A 19,519-nucleotide genomic window follows, 5' to 3' on the forward strand; every position below is an offset into this window, starting at 1 on the left:
GGAAACAGTAAGGGTGGGCTATGATGGTTGGGAGTTCATGGGGGAGATGTGATTCTCTAAAGTGCTCAGATGCAACCTTATAAGGCCCTGGCCTGTCACTACCAATGCACAAAGACCGGGTCCCCTTTATTTATCTTATTCTATCGCCACCACTTAGTCACTGACCCCTCAGGAGATACTTGACCCTCAGAATCCTGGCCTGTGATTGGACAGAACAAGGGGAGCAGCAGTAGAGTGAGGATCCTCCTGTTGACTTTCCATGTTGAGTGGGTGGACTAATTTTTATAAAACTCAAAGCAGGATAGCGGTGAACATCTCCATCGCTGATATCTGCACATCAACATATGTCTGATGTGTAGATGAAACATGTCTTACTAAGTTTCTAAAGCTACGAGCTGTCGATTAATGTTTTTATTCACCATCTTTTTGGTACCATAATGCAAACGCATCAACAACAGCGATTTCATGAAGAGAGTTACTGTCTGAATGCATCATAGATTATGACCATTTAATCAGACTCTATATAGTAAACCAACTAAAACTAGATGAGGAACGTATGTATGCATTTGGTTGTATGATATAACAATTTGATTTGATTTGGGTTTGGGGGCAATCAAGAATATTCATCTTTTCTTGTCTGGGGAGATTAGATTTATGCAATCCTCACTAATCTGTTATCTCTGTTCGAGTTCAGACCGAGTTTCTATTCTCAGAAATGAATGGCCAAGGGGGCAGGGGAGCAGTCTTAAACGGGTCAGGGGTTGTAGTCTGGGAGAGTAGGAGTTCACGTTCATTTCTCTTGCGGCTGTCTGACAAAGGCCAAAGGTTACCAGCACAGGAAAAGGAAGAGGGGGTTAGACAGGCTAAAATCTCCAATTTGTGTCTGCCAGAGCAAGCAAGGATGTAATGCGTAATCTCTCAAGTCCCAAAACAAACACAGACAATAACAAACACACAAACACACGCCCCTCTGCAGGACCACCACTGACCATGGAGGAGGATGCTTATGTGTCAACAGTGTTCAACTAGAGTTCAAATAGAGTTGGACATTACAGACACAAAGTACTCTAAAAAGAGGCCTGATCACAGCCTGAATGAAAGCAGAAACATTCAATGGCACATAAAAATAAATAAATAGTAAATAAACAAAAAAAGGGAAAAAAAGAGAAAAAAAGGTAATTCCCATCAAACCAAAAAATAAATGAATAAATTAATGAATAAATAAATGAAAAATAAATAATAATAAATAAATAAAATGAATAAATAAAATAAATAAAAAATGAAAAAAATATATAAAATAAATAATAAAAAATTAAATGAAAAAAAAAAACACAAACTGAAAATCCACTGCAGACTTCCACCATAAAGAATGATTTAAACCAGGGAAGATGTGTATAATTAAAGTATTAACTCTAACCTGCCATAACTATATATATATATATATATAAAATAATCAAACTGATCAAAACTGACCATAAATAACTCAAGAAACGATTTTTGCAAATCTATTTAAACTTACTCTTCATTTAAAAACAAAAAACAAAACTGTCACCACAGAAATAAATAATATTTTTAAATATATTTGAATAGAAACTCTAACATTTCACAATATCAGTTTTTTTTTTTAACCATATTTTCAAATTAATGTGGAACCTTCTTTCAAAAATACAAAAAGATCTTACTGACCCCCAGCTTCTAAACTGTAATATATATTTGTGTGGAATTAAGTTTGATCGTTACTTTTTTACATTAAATATCATTTGAAAATAATGACAACAATAAACGAATGATATCATTAGTGTAGTTTAGTGCAAAATTCCAAAATTCTTCAAGAAATACGCATACGAGAGAAAAGCATTTTATTTCTGCATAACCATTTTACATGTCACCTGTCACAACGGCTGCTAGATTGGGCAAAATTACCTCCCCGTAAATAAAGATTGTAAAAGACTGTTATAAGGTGGATCAGCATATGTTGTCCATGTTCATTCAGCACAGCGGTGGCATCACTGCTCCCTCTTACTCCGAAACTGGAGCAGCGCTGAGATCAGGCAGTGCCCTCCTCCCTCTGCCCACTAATCCCTGAAAGATGATCTATCTGTGTCCCGCTCTAACACTCGCTTGCTCGGGACGGGTGCAGAAGAGGAGGAGGCCCAGGCCTTATCAGTCAGACAGACACCCATTCTGCTCAGGGGGTCCAATCCTCCCTTTTCTGCCTGTTATGTAATTAGATGATGTGTCTAGGTCTGGCCAGGGATTTGGCAAAGGCCTGAACTAGGTCGGTGGGTGATAGTGCTGTTGTCTTTTTTTTTTGTTATGTTTAACACCCCTGCCCTTGCTCTATAGTGTCAGGCTAATGGCAGTTTTATTTGTCAAACAAATATGTCTGACACACCATGACGTGGCCCAGATCATTACGTTAAGTGCTGGAGGACATATTGACACGGTTTAGAGGCTTCAGTAGACTGATGTTCACTATGAACTTGACACAATAGGCTGTGCAAACATATCTGTAATTGGATTTGATTTTTTTGCTGATTCAGAGAACTAGAAAACCTGGCCCGCACACCTATACTAGAATTACATGAGTGGACTGATGCATGACTATAAGGGAATATATAATTTGGCAGACAAGATTTTGGACAGTTGCCCATTTTATGAAAATACCCTGAGAAATGCAAGCTTGCACTTCAGCCCTCGGGTTCTGACGACTGTCCTTCATTGATTACTAAATGTGTATTACCATTATTGGCACTTTAGTGACAGTCTGCTTTAATTAACTGTTTTGGGGCATTTCATTGTGTATCGATGCAATGGTGTATTGATGCAGTGACACTGACCATATGGATCTGCTGACATATTTCACTGAAGAATTAGTGTCTGTATCTATTCAGATGATGATAGCTCATTCTAATGTAGAGTCAAAATGTAATGATGTCGTTGCAGATGCTATCAGATCTTCTCATTTAATGTTTAAAGTGTGAAGGCAAGCTTATTAGATGTTCTGTATTCCCCATGCTCCTTCATTAACATTTTACATTACAGAAGAAATTGATGTGTGAAGGCACTAGAAAAAGATAGTGCCCACCTCATCAATGTCCAAGATTAAGAAAAATATAGATTGCAGCTAATTTATCTCTCTGTCCATATCCGTTCAGCCACCAATCCACCACAAGCGTCTAATCCATGATGTTTTAGTGATGATACTGTACATGTTTATTTTCATGTAACATAAAAGGGCGGCTTCATAAAATATTTGAGATGCATGTCCTGCAATGAAACATTCTATATTCTATTGTAACATTTAAATTTACATTTATTAATTTGGCAGATGCTTGTATCCAAAGCGACTTACAGTTGAGGAAAACAACAAGCGATGAACATAAACATGAGCAGTGTCCATTATACAACTTTTCCGTCAACGTTCAAAAAAATAAAAGCTAGGACAGAAAGATATTAAGGGAAAATAAGAGCATAGATTTTCTTTTTTTTTTTTTTAGGATACATTTAGATGCTCACGGAAGAAATCAGTTTTCAGTTGTTTCTTGAGCAACAAGAATTGTAAGAATAGTTGCACCTAGACGTGCGTGATATTACAATCCTTAAGCCAATAATAATTTTTATATTATGGGTAATAACCAATAAATGGCCTATATTAAAATGATCTACGATTATGTCTAAATAAATGAAAATAAACACTACAAAACTAAAGTCAATGGTTTTCAAAGAGTATAATGAAGAGTATAAAATTGGATATTTATTTTGAGATTTGCTATTTAACAGTGTCAAAAAAATAATCTCCATATAAATTAGGGAAATAAGCATGCATAAAATTAAAAATACAATATTGGCTGCTACACAGCATATTTAAATCACAAAAAAAAGTTTCTTTTCTTTTTCTTTCTTATTTTTTTGCTAATTATTATTATATAAAAATAGCCCAAAATAAAATGGAAAAAAGAGGTGATAACGAATTTAAAATGCACACTTTTTCTTACACACATTCATAAACATTTAACTAAAAATCGAACTAAAAAAAAACACTATGTCAAATACCTAAAAATATACATTGAATATACATGCCTGCAAGTGTGCTGGTTTAAGTTTTGAAAATGAAGAATTACATCACACAAACTCATGAATACATGTTTCTACATGTGCCAGACTGCCTTGAAGGTCTTGTCCTAATTTAAGTTTTTGCTTGTAGCATTTAACACCTCCTCAGTTAGCATCTCTCTCTCTTTCTTTCCATCCGCTGCACTGTAGCTGTACCTCACTGCATGGAAACTTTCACCCCCCCATCCTTGACACTAACACACCTACACGCACACAAACACACACACCACGACTGAGAGCGGTGGGTGGAAGGGGAGGAGACTGTGTCTGGTAAGGCTGAGCTGTTTACAGTGTTGGTTTATAAAACAGCAGACGAGGGGGGGCGTCCCTACAAAGAGGGAACAGGGAGGAGAAACGGCAGACGAGGATAGGGAGAGTGACTGAGAAGATAGAGAGCATCTGAGAGAGAGAGTTCGCATGCAGGATAGAGTGATTAAACAGCAGACAGACATTGGACAGCCTTTTTTTTGGACTTCCACCACAACTGCTACAGTGGACGAGATGCTTATGTGAGGAGAACAAGTGATTGTGCATAGTAAGCAAGAAGCTTTCTTCGTTTTTATTGTAAGTACTAAATTGTAATTGTTTAAAGAAATAGTGTGTGTGTGTTTATACATAAAATTAAAAGCAAATATTTTAGTAAAATTAAAAAAAAATTATATGCTTATCTATTTATCTATAACTATATCTATAACATGTTTAAATGACTACATTTAAAGACATATGTCATTATCCATTATAAAGATTACATTCATTTAAAACAAACATTACATTTTGGAAACAGCTGTATTTGAAAACATGAAAGTTTGTATTTGCCAGATGAATAAGTTTATAAGAGGTCACATGTCTGTATTTATTTCAGGATAAAGGCAGGAATTGATGAGCTGCTGCTGCTGATCTTAGAGTGTCTCGTCATGGATGACTCTAGCGAACCTACTGAATAGATCTCAGCGCTGCATCATGGTTCAGCAAAGGACCCATAAATACTCATCAGTCATGGATGGCAATTCTACCAGAGAGGTCTTTGTGGGACTGGCGGCAGAGGATGATGCTGAGGTGTTTGGACATGTACCTTCTAACAAAGACCCCAACTGGTGCAAAACTCCAACTGGGCACATCAAGAGACCAATGAACGCTTTCATGGTCTGGTCCCAGATTGAGAGACGGAAGATCATGGAGCAGTGGCCTGACATGCACAATGCTGAGATTTCAAAGCGCCTCGGAAAGCGCTGGAAACTACTGCCTGATTATGAGAAGATACCCTTCATCAAAGAGGCTGAAAGGTTGCGTCTAAAGCACATGGCTGACTATCCTGACTACAAGTACCGGCCCAGGAAGAAGAGCAAGATCTCAACCCGTGTGAAACTTGGAGAGAAGTTGCCTACGAAATCCAGCAAGCCCCATTCAGGAAGATCTACTGGGCTGTCCTGCAAAGGGCTAAAGATCAAACCCACTTCTACCAAGCCTAAAATGAACTTTACTGGCAATAGATATAAAAGCTACAGCGAGAGCATGAGCGATGATGACATGATGGATGTAAACTTAGAAAGTCCAGTGACTCTGCAAGACGATCACAACCCGTCAGGTCACTTTGTCCTTCACCAGCAGGCTACCATTCCCTCTGAGAACCAGCAACCAGTTCCTGAGCTCAGAGTGAAAGTGCCCATCTCTCAGACCAGCAGCATCCAGAGTGTCTCCTCGGACAATGAGTGCCATGCTCTCCCAGAGTCCACCACGAGTGAACCACGAGGGTCAACATCTGGAAGATCCTCCACACCAACCTCAACCAGCTCCTCCTCTTTGGTGTCCTCAGCATGTTCAGATGAGGAACTGGATGAGGAACTCTTGCATATCATTTCTAACAGTATGCCTATGGACTGCTCCGCTCTGGACAAAGACTTCGAAGCGTTTAATGCTAACTCAGGATCCCATTTTGACTTCCCAGATTACTGCACTCCAGAGGTGAATGAAATGATTTCTGGGGACTTGCTCGTGCCCAGCATCTCAGACCTAGTGTTCACCTACTAAAGTTGAGTCCTCTGTAATGTGGCCAGGCCTGCATAGCTGCCAATTTGAAAATATTTTGTTCATGTTGTACTTGGACAATTCCGTTTTCCATGTGTTTATTTTTCTCAATGAATTCCGTAAGTGCTATTGCTTTTCTTTCCAAGCATGTCACATCTTGTTGGTTTAGCTAAAAGACACACAGGGCTTTGCAGAGCTGTTCAGGACAGCAAGACATTCAGACTTCAGGTGTAATTCTTAGACGCATAACATTTTTTACTATATCTCGATAAATGTCTTAAACTAACTGCTAATGTCTCCAGAGGCAAAGATTTGTATCTATTTACCCAAAAATTAAAAATCTGTTATCATTTACTCACCTACATGACTTACTTCATTCACGAAACACAAAAGAAGGTACTTTGAAGAATGTGTCAGCTGTTTTTCTCCATAGGTCAACCACATTTTTCAAAATATCTGTCCACCGAAGCCAGAATGTCATGAGGGTGAGGAAATGACAACAATTTTTGGGTGAGAAAGCCCTTTATTATACAGCACTGTCATTTTCATGACTGCTCATAATGTAAACGCTTAATCAAGATTCATTCAAATATGATTTCCCCCGTAAGTTTCAATGTGCATAAATATAGAGGACTGCTGACAGTGCATTAATATTCTGAAACACTGAAGTAAAAATGATGAAATGGAAAAGATGAGAGAAACCATTTATTAAAACGTGCAGCACTTACTGTAAAGCATCAGTAACCTTGCAGATAAAATCACTGCAGGCACATAATTCATATCATATTCTTTAATTAGGTAATAGCACTCTCATCACCTTGCCATTGCTGCAGAAGTTAAGACACACATGTGATTTAAAGGCAGCTCTGCATTGGCCCTGCGTGCAGGTGTGTGTGTGTGTGTGTCAATGTGTGCCTGAACTGTTTGGACTGTGGACAAAAGGGGGTTAAGGTTAGGGTTTAGGGGGGTTGGGATTGGTTCTTTCAGGGAACTGTGCATCTGTCCATGCAGGCAGCAGCTTTTATGCAGGGGTCGGACTCTGCGCTTGCCGAGTGTCTGCTGGGGTGGGGAGGCGTGTGAGGGGGGGCTCCCGCACTGGTTCTCTGAAATGCATGTCATGTCTACAGTCTGGCTGCAGCTGCCCCGATCAGGGCGAGAAATCTGTGTCTGCCAGCTGGCCCCCATTGACTCTCTCAGGGATCGTTTGTCTAGGTCCTAGTGCCTCCCGTAGGTAATTCATCTGTGATGATCTGTGTGTGTGTGAGCGTCTCTTTCTCTCCCGGAAAAACCAATCGAAGCCAACCGAAGTGACAGAATGCCCCGATTTCTCAAAACAGGATCTGTCCGGTTTTTTTTTACCCACATGCTCTTATTAATTTCAGTTCAGTTGGCACCCGAGAGACCGGCATTATTTACCTCCCACCAACAGTTGTCAGAAAAGGGACAACAAACCCTGCAGTTCATATCTTACATAAACTGTTAATCCTCGTCGATTCGCAACATCCTGTGAAGAAGCAGCAGCATGCTGTGCTAAGCGAAGAAACACAAAAGGAAAGGGACCTGCTGTGTATTTGCTCTTGGTTTAACCTCATTGTTTGGACTGCATAATGACTACTTTTGTCTCACTGACCACAGAGGCGTAAACAGTCTCCATCGTGTTGTGTTTCCTTTCCTTATTGTAGGAAAGAGTTGACTGAACTAGTTCTGTATGATCAGTATTTTTTTCTAATCCATGATAGTTTGCAAAAATCGTAGTTTTGCCAAGTGGTTTTTAGAATGACGCCACACTCAGTGCTCAAACTACACATGCAATTCAGGTATTTGTGTTTCAAGTAAAAGGGAATGGCGTTAAACATGAGGACCGATAGGGAAGATGGATGTGGTTTGTGATACGAGGCCTTCATTCATAAAACACAAAAATATGAGGATTTTCAATGTGTAAAACATTGCTTCAACATTTATGTATAGCTCAGAAAGATTTAGTGCTTTAAAACTGAAATGTTGGCATTTTAAATGCTCAAAATTGTAGAAACTGTAGTAATAACGCAATTTACTGGAAACATTTGTTTCATTATAAGTGAGGCAATGGATGGCATCAATTTCATAATACGGTCATTTGTATTATGAAAATCCAAAATCAAGTTTGCATGTGTTATAAATAAGGACTTGTGAATAGGTAAACAAAAGGCTTGGGCCTTCAACAATCATCAGGGAAATTATTTCAGGAATCGACACGTTCACTATTTTAGCAGATTCTGTGCTACTGGAATTGTGAAACAGCTCACCGAACCTGAAGTTCACACACAGGAATGAGTCTTTGCATTAAGATGTATGTCAATCAAATCTGTCTCCATCTAGATATGTATCAGGTCACACACCGAACCAATACAGTACCAAACACCAGCAGTCAATTAAATGGACTCAGGACTAAAAACATCAGCCCACTGTGGATCTGCTTTGATTCAGCCATTACTAAGATGCACTCCGTTTGGCCATTGTATGTCATTGTAGATGATCTGCAAAAGAACTGTATGTAGCATCAAAGGTCAAACTGCAAAGTTGTACCTTTTTAAATATTAAATATTTTAAAAAGCCACAGTACTTTTGGGTGCATTTTTCAACTGTAAATAAAACATCTATTTAAATGTCTCTTACATTTACAATTTGCCAGTATATATGTTTTTATTTTCTCATTTTCTAATTGTTTGTTTTTATTTCATAGACTTAGAATTCTGACGGTCATTTATTTATTTGATATTTTACTAAGAGCGCCAGAAAATAGAAACGACACATCACAGATGGGCTCAGGCAAATTAGTGTCAAAGTGATAAATGCAGAAAGCTGCATATAACTGAAGCAGTGTAAAAATACCCATCTGGTCAGCACCTCCTACTTCTGGGCTGGCGATTAATGAACAGCATTCTGTGGGATAGAAAACCAAGGACAATGCTAATTTCACACAGGCCAGACTCAGCTTTGCTAAACCTGTCATATGCGAAGCATGCGCTTCCTCATTTCCATGTCTGTCGGAAAGCTGCTGCCAAAATCAGTGATTGTCACTAAAGGAGTCTTATTACATAAAATGGACCAGTCTTCCCTTTCAGAACTGAAGAATTTTCATAGCACTAAGCTGATCTATCACAGAAGACTTCACAAACCAACACAGTGGTTTGTACAAACACAACAAAACCAAGCTCATGACCTAATACTTGACAAAGCAACACTGTTTTTGGGCCCAGAACTCATCTATATCTCAGCATGGTGCTGTTTCAGCTATTACAGTCTGTACTGTTAGGTAAGAAATCTTATGCCGGATTCCCTGTGATCGGCTTTGAATGTGACAATGATATAAAACGCTTATGAAACAAACAACATTAGGAGTCATCAGCTAAAGCATTCTTCAGAATCAGTAAGTGTCCAAACTATGACCATGTTGCCTCAAATGCATTGTTTTACAATTTTTCATAGTTAGATGCCCAATTCTGTGATATTTTTCAAATGAAATAATATAAGGTTCATATTTTCCACTAGTTTTTATAATTATTATTTTAATTTTAATTCCTAATGCAATCAAAAGTTGACTTCTGAAGTTTAATCTACAGTGTATGTCATTTGAAACCTTGTGGTCTGAATCTTTCAGTTCCAATCACTGTTATCCAGTATTATCTGACTGTCATCCAGGTCTATCAACGTCATGCTGTACATGATTACACTGAGGCAAAAATATTTTGTTTCCTTTACATGAATGACTGCATCATCTGTCTGATCTGATCAGCAAACATTGTGTCCGCTGTGTCAAACAGAGGCATAAAGTATAAACTTTAAGCTGTATAAAAATTGTTTAATACATGCAGAAGAGATGTTGACATGGTTGTATTGGTGCTATATTGATGTTCTTAAAAGAAGAGTTAATCCCAAAATACCCTCAGACTTAAACATGTATGACTTTTTAAACACAAAAGGAGTTTTTTTCTTTTCTTTTTTTTCAGATTGTCCAAGCTTATCTTTTCCAATACAATGAAAGTGAATAGTGACCATGGCGGTCAAGCAAGACTTCCAGTAAATAATGGTTTAAGTTTTACAAAAATTTCTGCTTCTCACAAAAAGTTACCATGTGGCTTACTTTTAAGCTGTATAAACTAATTTTGTGCTGTTTTTTTTTTTTTTCATTCTTTTTGGAGCTTGGCAGACCCTTGTTTACTTTCATTGTGTGTACTAGAGTTTCTTCAAAACTTCTTCTTTTGTGTTTCATAGAAGAAAGTATGTCATATGGGTTTGGGACAAGATGAGGGTGAGTAAATGTTGAGAGAATGTTCAGTTTGGCTGAACTGTTTCTTTAGAAACTGTTAGAAAAAGATCTTTCTGCACAACTTTCTTTAGGCTTGTGTGTAATAGATTGTGGTGGTTTTCATTCATTCGTTCTCCTCACCGCACTGCAATAAAAAAGGAAAAATGACAACAACTTTGTGCACAAAACCTTACAATGGACAGGAATCTTCTACATGTTAGCTCAACAGAGTTTCGGACAATTAGCATTGCTTAACTCATGTGTATGTCTGCTTCCGTAGTGTGCTGTAGTATCATACAGCAGGTACTGAGCACAAATAGAAATGAAAGCACTTTTGTGTACATACATAATGATGGCAGCAGCGCAGTTTGTCATTTTGATGGACTTATCAGTGTAATGACACCCTCATCAATAAACTGCTTTATTGATGACACATGACCTTTCTGTTTGTCTATGTGAGTGTGAGTTTAAAGAGCTTACGGATGAAATGAAATGCATGCATGTCAGCACAATTACATATATGCAGATAAAGCAATTTATATGAATTAAATTAGTGTGGATTAAACGTGTGGCGTACACATGCTGTCCATATGTAGATACAAGTTTTCTAACACACATTTGACATAGACCCGTCATGTGTGTCTGTTTAACGCTGCGGGTTTCTCCCACTCTGTCTCTGACGTGAGTTTCATAAAGGATGCAGATGTTCTTGTGGTCAAAGCGCACAGGCATGAAAGGTTGCAGCAGTCATGTAAGTGACAGCACGTTACATGCAAAAACCCCATGTGACATGAAAACGCTTTAGCACTAGCAACAAACAAAAGGCAAAACTTGACAGAAAATGTAAATTTCACATTTATTCATTAAGGACACATGATAATTTTTTTTATTTCATTTTTACATATATATTGAAATACCTTGGAATGAGGGCCATTTGATTAGTCAACTAAACCTCAGCGAAGACGTCCATGTGACAAGAGTTGTGATGTTCCTTGTTTATAAGAACCACATTGCTGCTCAAGCCAAAGGGGACATTTAACTCATCATGACCACCGATTATCGCATTTTTCCCTTATGTGCCCTGTCTGAAAACCATAACAGCATGTCTACAGAGGGTCATACACTGTGTACCAGCCACATAATACACTGTGTAATATTAGGTGACAACAAAAAACATATTCATAAGTGATCCTTTCTACATAGAAAGGCAGAATAAACAAATTTGTGTACAATATGTAATGATCTCAAATATAACACCCTACATGATAATGATAGATGATAGATCATGGTATATGCGTTTATATGCACTCGTATTTATATGCCACCAAACAAACAAATAAAAAAATTAAATAAAAAACAACAACAACTCTTTAGCGGTCGTCTGCTGTTATGAAGCACTGTGAATGACACAATAGTCAGTCTTCCTATGTTCTCAGCCTACTTACATTTACTGTATGCATATTCAGCAATCAACAATCGGCTATTCATTTAGTACAGTCTTTTTTCCCAGAATTTCAAATACTTTTTGCTTCAAAGTTTGTAATGTTGTAATTCATCTTGTAGCTGGTTGGTTTGGTTCATGGCCTGTAACTATTTAACAAAAACAAAAAAGAGGATGGGCTGTTGCACTCTATTAAATTTCTGACAGATTATATTGAGTCTAAATTGCAATTCTATTAAAAAAAACTGTCTAAATAAACAGAAAAAAGTTGTGTTTTTAAGTTTAAAGCATTAAATGTGAAAGGTCATATAAATGTAAAAATAGTAAAACAAGAACGCGCAATTAAATACTCAGTATCAACAAATATAAAAAATTATATAAAAAGAAAATCTCTAATATGGATCAATAACAAATATGGTACCAATTAGGGGTGTAAAGGTATACGTTTGCGTACAGAACATTTTCGGCATGGGCTTTCGGTTCGGTACGCATGTGTACTGAACAAATATAGTATTGTTTTAACCACTGCACGAGTGAAACTTCATTGGAAACTTCCAGTTTTATTTACTGTTACTTTTGATAAAACACAAAGTCTCATCTTTCAAATGATCTCCATTGTTCAGGATATTCAAACTATAAATGCCATTTTGACACTATTTGATGTGGCAAGACAGATCCTGTATAAATGCCTCAGTTCAAACAGCAACGCTAAATAGTAATTGAATTTGGGCTCTGATGTTAAAAGCACAATATGTGATTTTTCGCCGCTGGAGGCCGCATATTCAAAATAAACAATGACCAGGTGACGTAGTTTGATGATCTCATGACTGAGTGTGGAATCATGGGAGTTGTCGTCTTCATCCCAACAGCCGATGCAATCCGACGGGACTCAGGCAGAAATCATATTCATGGATGAGCTAATGATTTATTAATGTAGTAGAATGAAGCAGGGTGAGGCTGAAAGCCGTTGAAGCGAAACGAGGCTGCTAAACGAGTGCAACACACGGCTTGAAAGCAGAGGAGCTTTTATTATGCCACAGTCGACTGCTTCAGCTCCTTCCGGTCATGCATATGTGTAAAGCAGCGCTGTTTTATAATACTATATATGTGAAAGTTCTGTTATAATGCTACTCTGTTATAATGCTACTCTGTGTCGTCACCAGTCTATTAAATCGCACAACATATTAAAGTGTCTATGGTGTTTCCATATGTTTTCTACAAAACCGGAAATCGAGAGATTATGACGTCATTGGCAGGCAACACAATGACACTATGGACATGGTCCGTGTCACTAGTTGAAATTGCTTATTTCTCTGGATTTAAACATTCTTCAAAACATTTGGGATAATGTAAGTAAGTACACAAGTCAGCAAAATATATAACATATTGTGCCTTTAATTGTAACCTTATAGCATTGTAAAAAGGCTCCCTAGATTTTAATCCCTAGGAAAATTTTTGTTATAATATAATTTATTTAAAGAAAGAGCAATTTGATCAGTAAACCACTGTTTAATAAAAAGCATTTATTTTTGTTAAATTTTTACCCCTGCCGTACCGAAACAATACCGAACCATGACGTCAAAACCAAGGTGCGTACCAAACCATCATGTTTGTGTACCAATATATTCTGCACCCCCCTATTTATTGAGGTAAAACTTCACCTATTAAAGACAACCGTCAACCTTGCCTCTTTGCAAATCTTTGTCTTGAGTAACACTTAATTGAGGATGTTTGAGCACAGGTATGGTCCCCCTAGAGCAAATAGAGAATAAGTGCCTTTCCCAAGGGCTCAGTGGAGGTACTACGAAGTGCCAAAGGCAGAATTCAAGATGGGATCTTCCTCTGTATCTAACCACTAGCCGTATACTTCCATTGTGGCAAGCCTATAGGAAGAAATACAAACGCGAATACTGTATAACAGTTTAACAGTTTCACAGCTTTAAACAGCTTAAATTAACTCTGTCTGCACATTTTCCCTGGTGCATATTTGATAGATGGCCTGGCCTTGATTCCCTATCACCAATAAGCTACCTTCCTGTGAGTAATGCCACACCTGAGAGGATTAGCAGGCTTACAGGCAACAGCTTTCACACAGGATTTGAGGCATCCTTCCAATAGTATACAGCAATTCAAACCCGATCAGTCCTAAAAAAGTAATGCTCCCCGAGCAAAAAAGTGCATACACGAGGCTATTATTCTCCAAATACAACATGCCAGGTTGGCACACAATGTCTCACTTTAATTTTAAGGCTTGCTGAGAGAGCACACCATTTATTTTCCTCTCCTGTCCTTTGCATTGTATTGGCAGACTAGTTCATCTACGTGACTCTGTGATAGATGCCCACAAAATCTGTGTCCAGTAAAAGCCAAGCCTCATCTGTGGAACATCTTATTGAATTTCCCTAGGTGCTTGGCTAAGCAGATAGGTGTTTTACAGTGTGAATAATTGGACTCTTATATTTCACTGCAACCCACTTTCCAGTGGCCAGTACGAGTGAACATGCCAATAATGGTGCGCATTTGAGCTACATTTCTGAGGGTTGGAGAGTGAAATGTGCTGGTCTGTTCTTTCTGATTTATTTAGTGTTCTCTTACACAGGCTGCAGATGTGAGAATTAGCCCCATGCTAAACTGCTGCGTCAGTCCGGTGTTGTCCATACTTGGATCAATTAGAGCTCACTAATTGCTGTTCCTCCAATTATGCGGTGATAAGCAGGAGATGGAATGATTAGAGGCAGGTTCGAGAAGGTGAGTGGAAACCAAAGATCTGAATGACTCTCTAGGGGTGATTGGGGGCAGGCGAGCAATACTGAGAGGAAAAAATTGCCATGTTAGGCTTGGCTGACTTGTGTTATGTGAAGTTCGGATGGGATGCAAAGACCCAGTCTTTCTTGTGCTGCATTATGTTGTTTCACTGACCTGCTTCTGCCCTCGCTGTTGGAGATACAACAGCCTACTTAAGTGAGTCAGCATCAACATACACGGATTTAACAGACCAGAAGCATTCTGCACTACTTAACATGTCTTTTCGTCTAAAAACAGGAGTATTTACAACTCATTTTCTCATTAAAGGACTAAAAAGATAGGTCCAAATGAAGCATAACAAACCTGAGATAAAAATGTGAGTAAATTGGTCTAAAATCAGCTCTCCACAGAGGGTCGTCATATGTCCCCTCTTAAGTAGGGATTTGAGGGGCCATAGGGACATGCAGATGGACAGATCTGGACTGCTTGTCCCCTCCAGCCATGTCTCCAGACAGTTGGACAGAGAACAGTGTGGCACAGAGAGAGGGCCCCACAGTGCCAGGAGGAAACTGTAATGAGAGATTTCGAGGGGGTGTGGAGATACTTGGCCTCTCACACATTTATACATACAGACAACCACAAACACAAAAAGAAAAACACATAAAGATATGTTCACAAGTACGCCTACACGAGTAAACTGACCATGTTTACATGCACATGACTTTCCTATTAAGATTTATATTCTAGAACGTTTACTCAGAAAAGATGTTTACATTTTATTATGTTATTAGTATATTCTAAATAAATTAAGACTCTATACTGAATATACTCTTTGCTCATTTATTTCTGCTATTCTCTACAGGAAGTACTGCATTTTTTGGCAATTATGCACAGTAATTGAAGTCATTCTGACTCATTAATCCTTATTCATGTGCTTGACAACAAGCCCAATAAACAGCAAAATGTAGGTCATGAGATTCTTAAAGTGCTTTCACCCATCTGTAGTTTGATTTATGATACTTTGCATCTTCTATTCCTTCCAAAATATATTTCATCAGTTGCTTGACTGTTTAACCCAGAATTGCTCTAATTTGGACCGAAATAAGCAAAAATAAATGAATGTTCAGTCATAGTCTGTATTTTAAATGCGATGATTAGCATATCAAAATCTAAATTATGATATGCTTGCTGTTTTATTTAGATATCGGGAAACAGCAATACAGGCCCATTCAGATAATTATCAGTTTTGTAACATTATAAATGTTTTACTGTTAATTTTGAACAATTGAATGCATCCTTGCTGAATAAAACTAAGTTCTTATTAAGAAAAACCCTACTGACTCCAAACATTTAAAGGGTAATGTAAACATCAAAATCCGAATAAATATTGATTCATATCGGAACATTTATGTGCTTGTTAATGCAGCCATTGTGTAGACTCTGTTTTGGTGTTGTGTGTTACTGTGACCTGTCTCCTCAAGTTAGGGTTAACGTTAACAAAACAGATCGACACTACTGCACAGAAATGAGGTGAGGCAGTTATGTGATGTGACTTTGTGAAGGGGAGAAGACAGAGAGAGTGAAAGCAAGAAAGATCTGACAGACAAATATGTAACAGAAGGGGAAAAAAGAATTAGAAAAGGTAAGGGACAGAGAGGGAACGTCTGACACATTCAATCTTATGTCTTCAGAGGACGCCTTGTAATCTGTTTAAAAGGTGGAAATACATATATACTATACATCATGGCAACTACTTCTTTAATGTCTCAAACTGCTACTTTTCATATCCTGGGGAGGCTATTTAAGTCTTGACACTTTATTTACCAAACTCTGTGTGTCTAAGTTGACTCACAATAGAAGCTTCTATAAAATCTGCTTCAGTAACTTCTAAACTGGCAAGGATGAATTATTACAAACTGAAGAACATAACTACATGTGTTTGTAGCTGTCTGTGAGTACTGGTAACTGGAAAAAATGTTTGATAAATTACATGCTTAAAGGGGTCATATGATAAGAAATTACATTTCTTTTTTTAATTACAGTCTGGCCACAAGTCGTGATGAAATAGAAGTAGCCATAGACCGTTTTCTTTATATTGCTATGTATATCTGAGCATTACAAACTGCCAAAAAAGAAAACATGTCAGACAGGGACTTGTTTCTATCCAGGTTTGGTTTGATTACACTCTTAAAAATAAAGGTTCTTTATTGGCATCTATGGTTCCACAAAATACCTTTACGATCCATGGAAACTTTTCATTCCACAAAAGGTTCTTTACAGTGGGAATCATTTCTTTAGATTATTAAGTGTTCTTCAAACTAAGAGAAAATGGTTCTGGAACTGGGAACTGTTCACTGGGAACCAAAACGGGTTTTTTGATGGCATCACTTTGAAAACCTGCTTTTGGAACCATTATTTTTTAACGTGTATAACAAACTCTGGTGCGATTGCTCTGTTAGTGGCCACAATTTCTCATTCACATACACTCCCCTAACCCCCCCCCCCCCCACACCCCCCCGCCCACGCATGTCGCATGTGGAGCTCCATATTTTTACACATTTACACATTAAAAATATCCTGTGTATTTGCATAGTCAACCAAAAAAACAAAAAAAACCTGTAATCATTTATTATTTATTATACAACATTCATGTTATTCCAGACCTTTATGGTGTACTTTCTACTGTGGAACACAAAAAAAGATATTTTAAAAAATGTTGGGGCCTACACAACATTGAACCCCATTGACTTTCGTTGTATGGGGCAAAAAAAATAAAAAATTGTGTTTCACTGAGTAAAGAAAGCCATACAGGTCTGGACATGAGGTGAGTAAATTATGACAATTTTAATTTTTGCATTAATTATCCCTTAATTCAAAGGTTCAGAAAAAGAGCACAAAATGATCACAAAAGATATGTTAAAAACTTCAACAAAAGTGGACCTCAGGAGAAATAAATAAAAGTGAAGGATATGACCCCTTTAAAGACTTCAGATGCCTCTCAGTTCAGTGAAAATGCAGACAGACAGGGTGGTTACTCTTACATTAGCATACCCTGTCTACTCACGCCTGGCATCAACAGGATGGACACATGCAATCTGGCAACACGCTCCTGGCACTAACCCAGTTATTCCTCTCCATCTCTGACCTTGTCACTGCATAGGGCATTTTCAGGCAGAAGCTCACCGCCACATAAATGTTCTCGCATATTACAAATGCTGAAATCCCGACTTACGCTAACACACAAGCTAAACCACATCGTGATAAATGAGGAAGTGGCTAAATGTTCTGCTATCATCCTTCAAAACTAATAAGTCACATTAAAAGTCCCTAGAGTGGATGTTCATGTGATTACTGTTTTGTCCATGATACATGAGGGCAGAAAGTGGAGTGTTGCTGTGAATTCTCCAGGGCACTCAGCAAGACAAATTTAACCTCGGCAAATCCCTCACATGCATATAACGGCTTATGGCACGCCGACGAATGTGCTAAGAAAATGTTGAGGTATGTTTGGCAAGGACAGAGACTGTGAAGTCAGTTTGGCAAGATGAAGTCTGGGGAATCGGCAGGCTTTCAACACCCCTCGCCACCAGAAAGACAGAGTGCGTTTTGATCGCTCGAATGCATGCAACCCACACACATATCCTCTCCACCTGGGTGGCTGGTGCTGCTGAAGATACAAGTCTCACTCAGAGAGGTTTGTAGGCCACAGCTTATCTTTTGCTCACACAAACCTGACTAAAACACAGTAGCTAAAAGACTTTTTCCTTTCTAGATACACACACACACACACACACACACACACACACACACACACACACACACACACACACACACACACACACACACACACACACAGACACACTCTCCCTGTGGTTACCAATTACTTTGCCCCAAATGGAAGTCACGAATAAGACTTTGGCTTTCTTTTCCCACAGAGAAACAGTTACTGACACAGCGGCAAATATTTTAAATTGGGTATTGACATGGTGGAATTTCATATTAGCAGTCATTACGTAGACCTAGTTGTAAGTAGGTTGGATATCTAGCACTCCGAGTCCATCTGCCCATCCGTTCGGTGGCTCTTTCTCCACAGCTCTCAGTGGATTCTTGCTAATCCTGTGTACTCTGTTGGGTTTATCTCCTTTCTCAATAGGTTTAAGCTAAAATGCAGGCTCTGGATTTCCCTAAACCAGGTTTAAGCCTCTGTAAAAAGGATGCCTCAGTTTTAGGCATCTGCTGAACGTACTCCACTAGTCTTATTAATAAAAAGGGACTAATTTAGCACAGAAAGAGGGCTTTTAAGTGTTGATATAGGAACACAGAGGGGTTTGTGTTTATATAAGAAAGTATGGAGTTACATAAAGTGCTTGCCTCATCTCTCATCGTCTCATCTCACAGCAGGCCACCATAGGTTTAGTGAGAGAGACAGATTAACCTAAATACATCCACAAATATTAAATCCTTACAACTACTTTTTACATGGATCCCTGTTTTACACTTCAACCACATGGCATTAGCCTGGATGTGCATTTTCGAAATCAATTAAAAAAAAATATTATCTCAATAATTTAGAATGTCATGGAAAAGTTCATTTATTTCAGTAATTCAACTCAAATTGTGAAACTCATGTATTAAATAAATTCAATGCACACAGACTGAATTAGTTTAAGTCTTTGGCTCTTTTAATTGTGATGATTTTGGCTCACATTTAACAAAAACCCACCAATTCACTATCTCAACAAATTAGAATACTTCATAAGACCATTTGTTGGCCCTCTGGAATGTATGTTCATTTACTGTACATGTACTTGGTAGGGGCTCTTTTTGCTTTAATTACTGCCTCAGTTCGGTGTGGCATGGAGGTGACCAGTTTGTGGTATGGAAGCCCAGGTTTCTTTGACAGT

At 38.2% G+C, this 19,519-nt stretch overlaps 1 protein-coding gene across 2 annotated transcripts; it reads left to right on the top strand.

The window, feature by feature from the left end:
• Positions 1-4,431: 4,431 nt before the first annotated feature.
• Positions 4,432-10,867, top strand: sox12 (SRY-box transcription factor 12). Of its 2 annotated transcripts, none has more exons than XM_019112499.2 (2): positions 4,432-4,680; positions 4,979-10,867. In XM_019112499.2, exon 2 carries the CDS (start codon positions 5,035-5,037, stop codon positions 6,142-6,144), a length of 1,110 nt encoding a protein of 369 aa, XP_018968044.1. In that variant the 5' UTR covers positions 4,432-4,680; positions 4,979-5,034; the 3' UTR covers positions 6,145-10,867. The 2 variants fall into 2 exon arrangements, with proteins under 2 accessions (XP_018968044.1, XP_018968046.1); XM_019112501.2 differs by having other exon boundaries at positions 4,432-4,651.
• Positions 10,868-19,519: the final 8,652 nt, after the last annotated feature.

The sequence above is a fragment of the Cyprinus carpio genome, chromosome B11 (genome assembly GCF_018340385.1).
Source record: "Cyprinus carpio isolate SPL01 chromosome B11, ASM1834038v1, whole genome shotgun sequence".
Classification (NCBI taxonomy): Eukaryota; Metazoa; Chordata; class Actinopteri; order Cypriniformes; family Cyprinidae; genus Cyprinus; species Cyprinus carpio.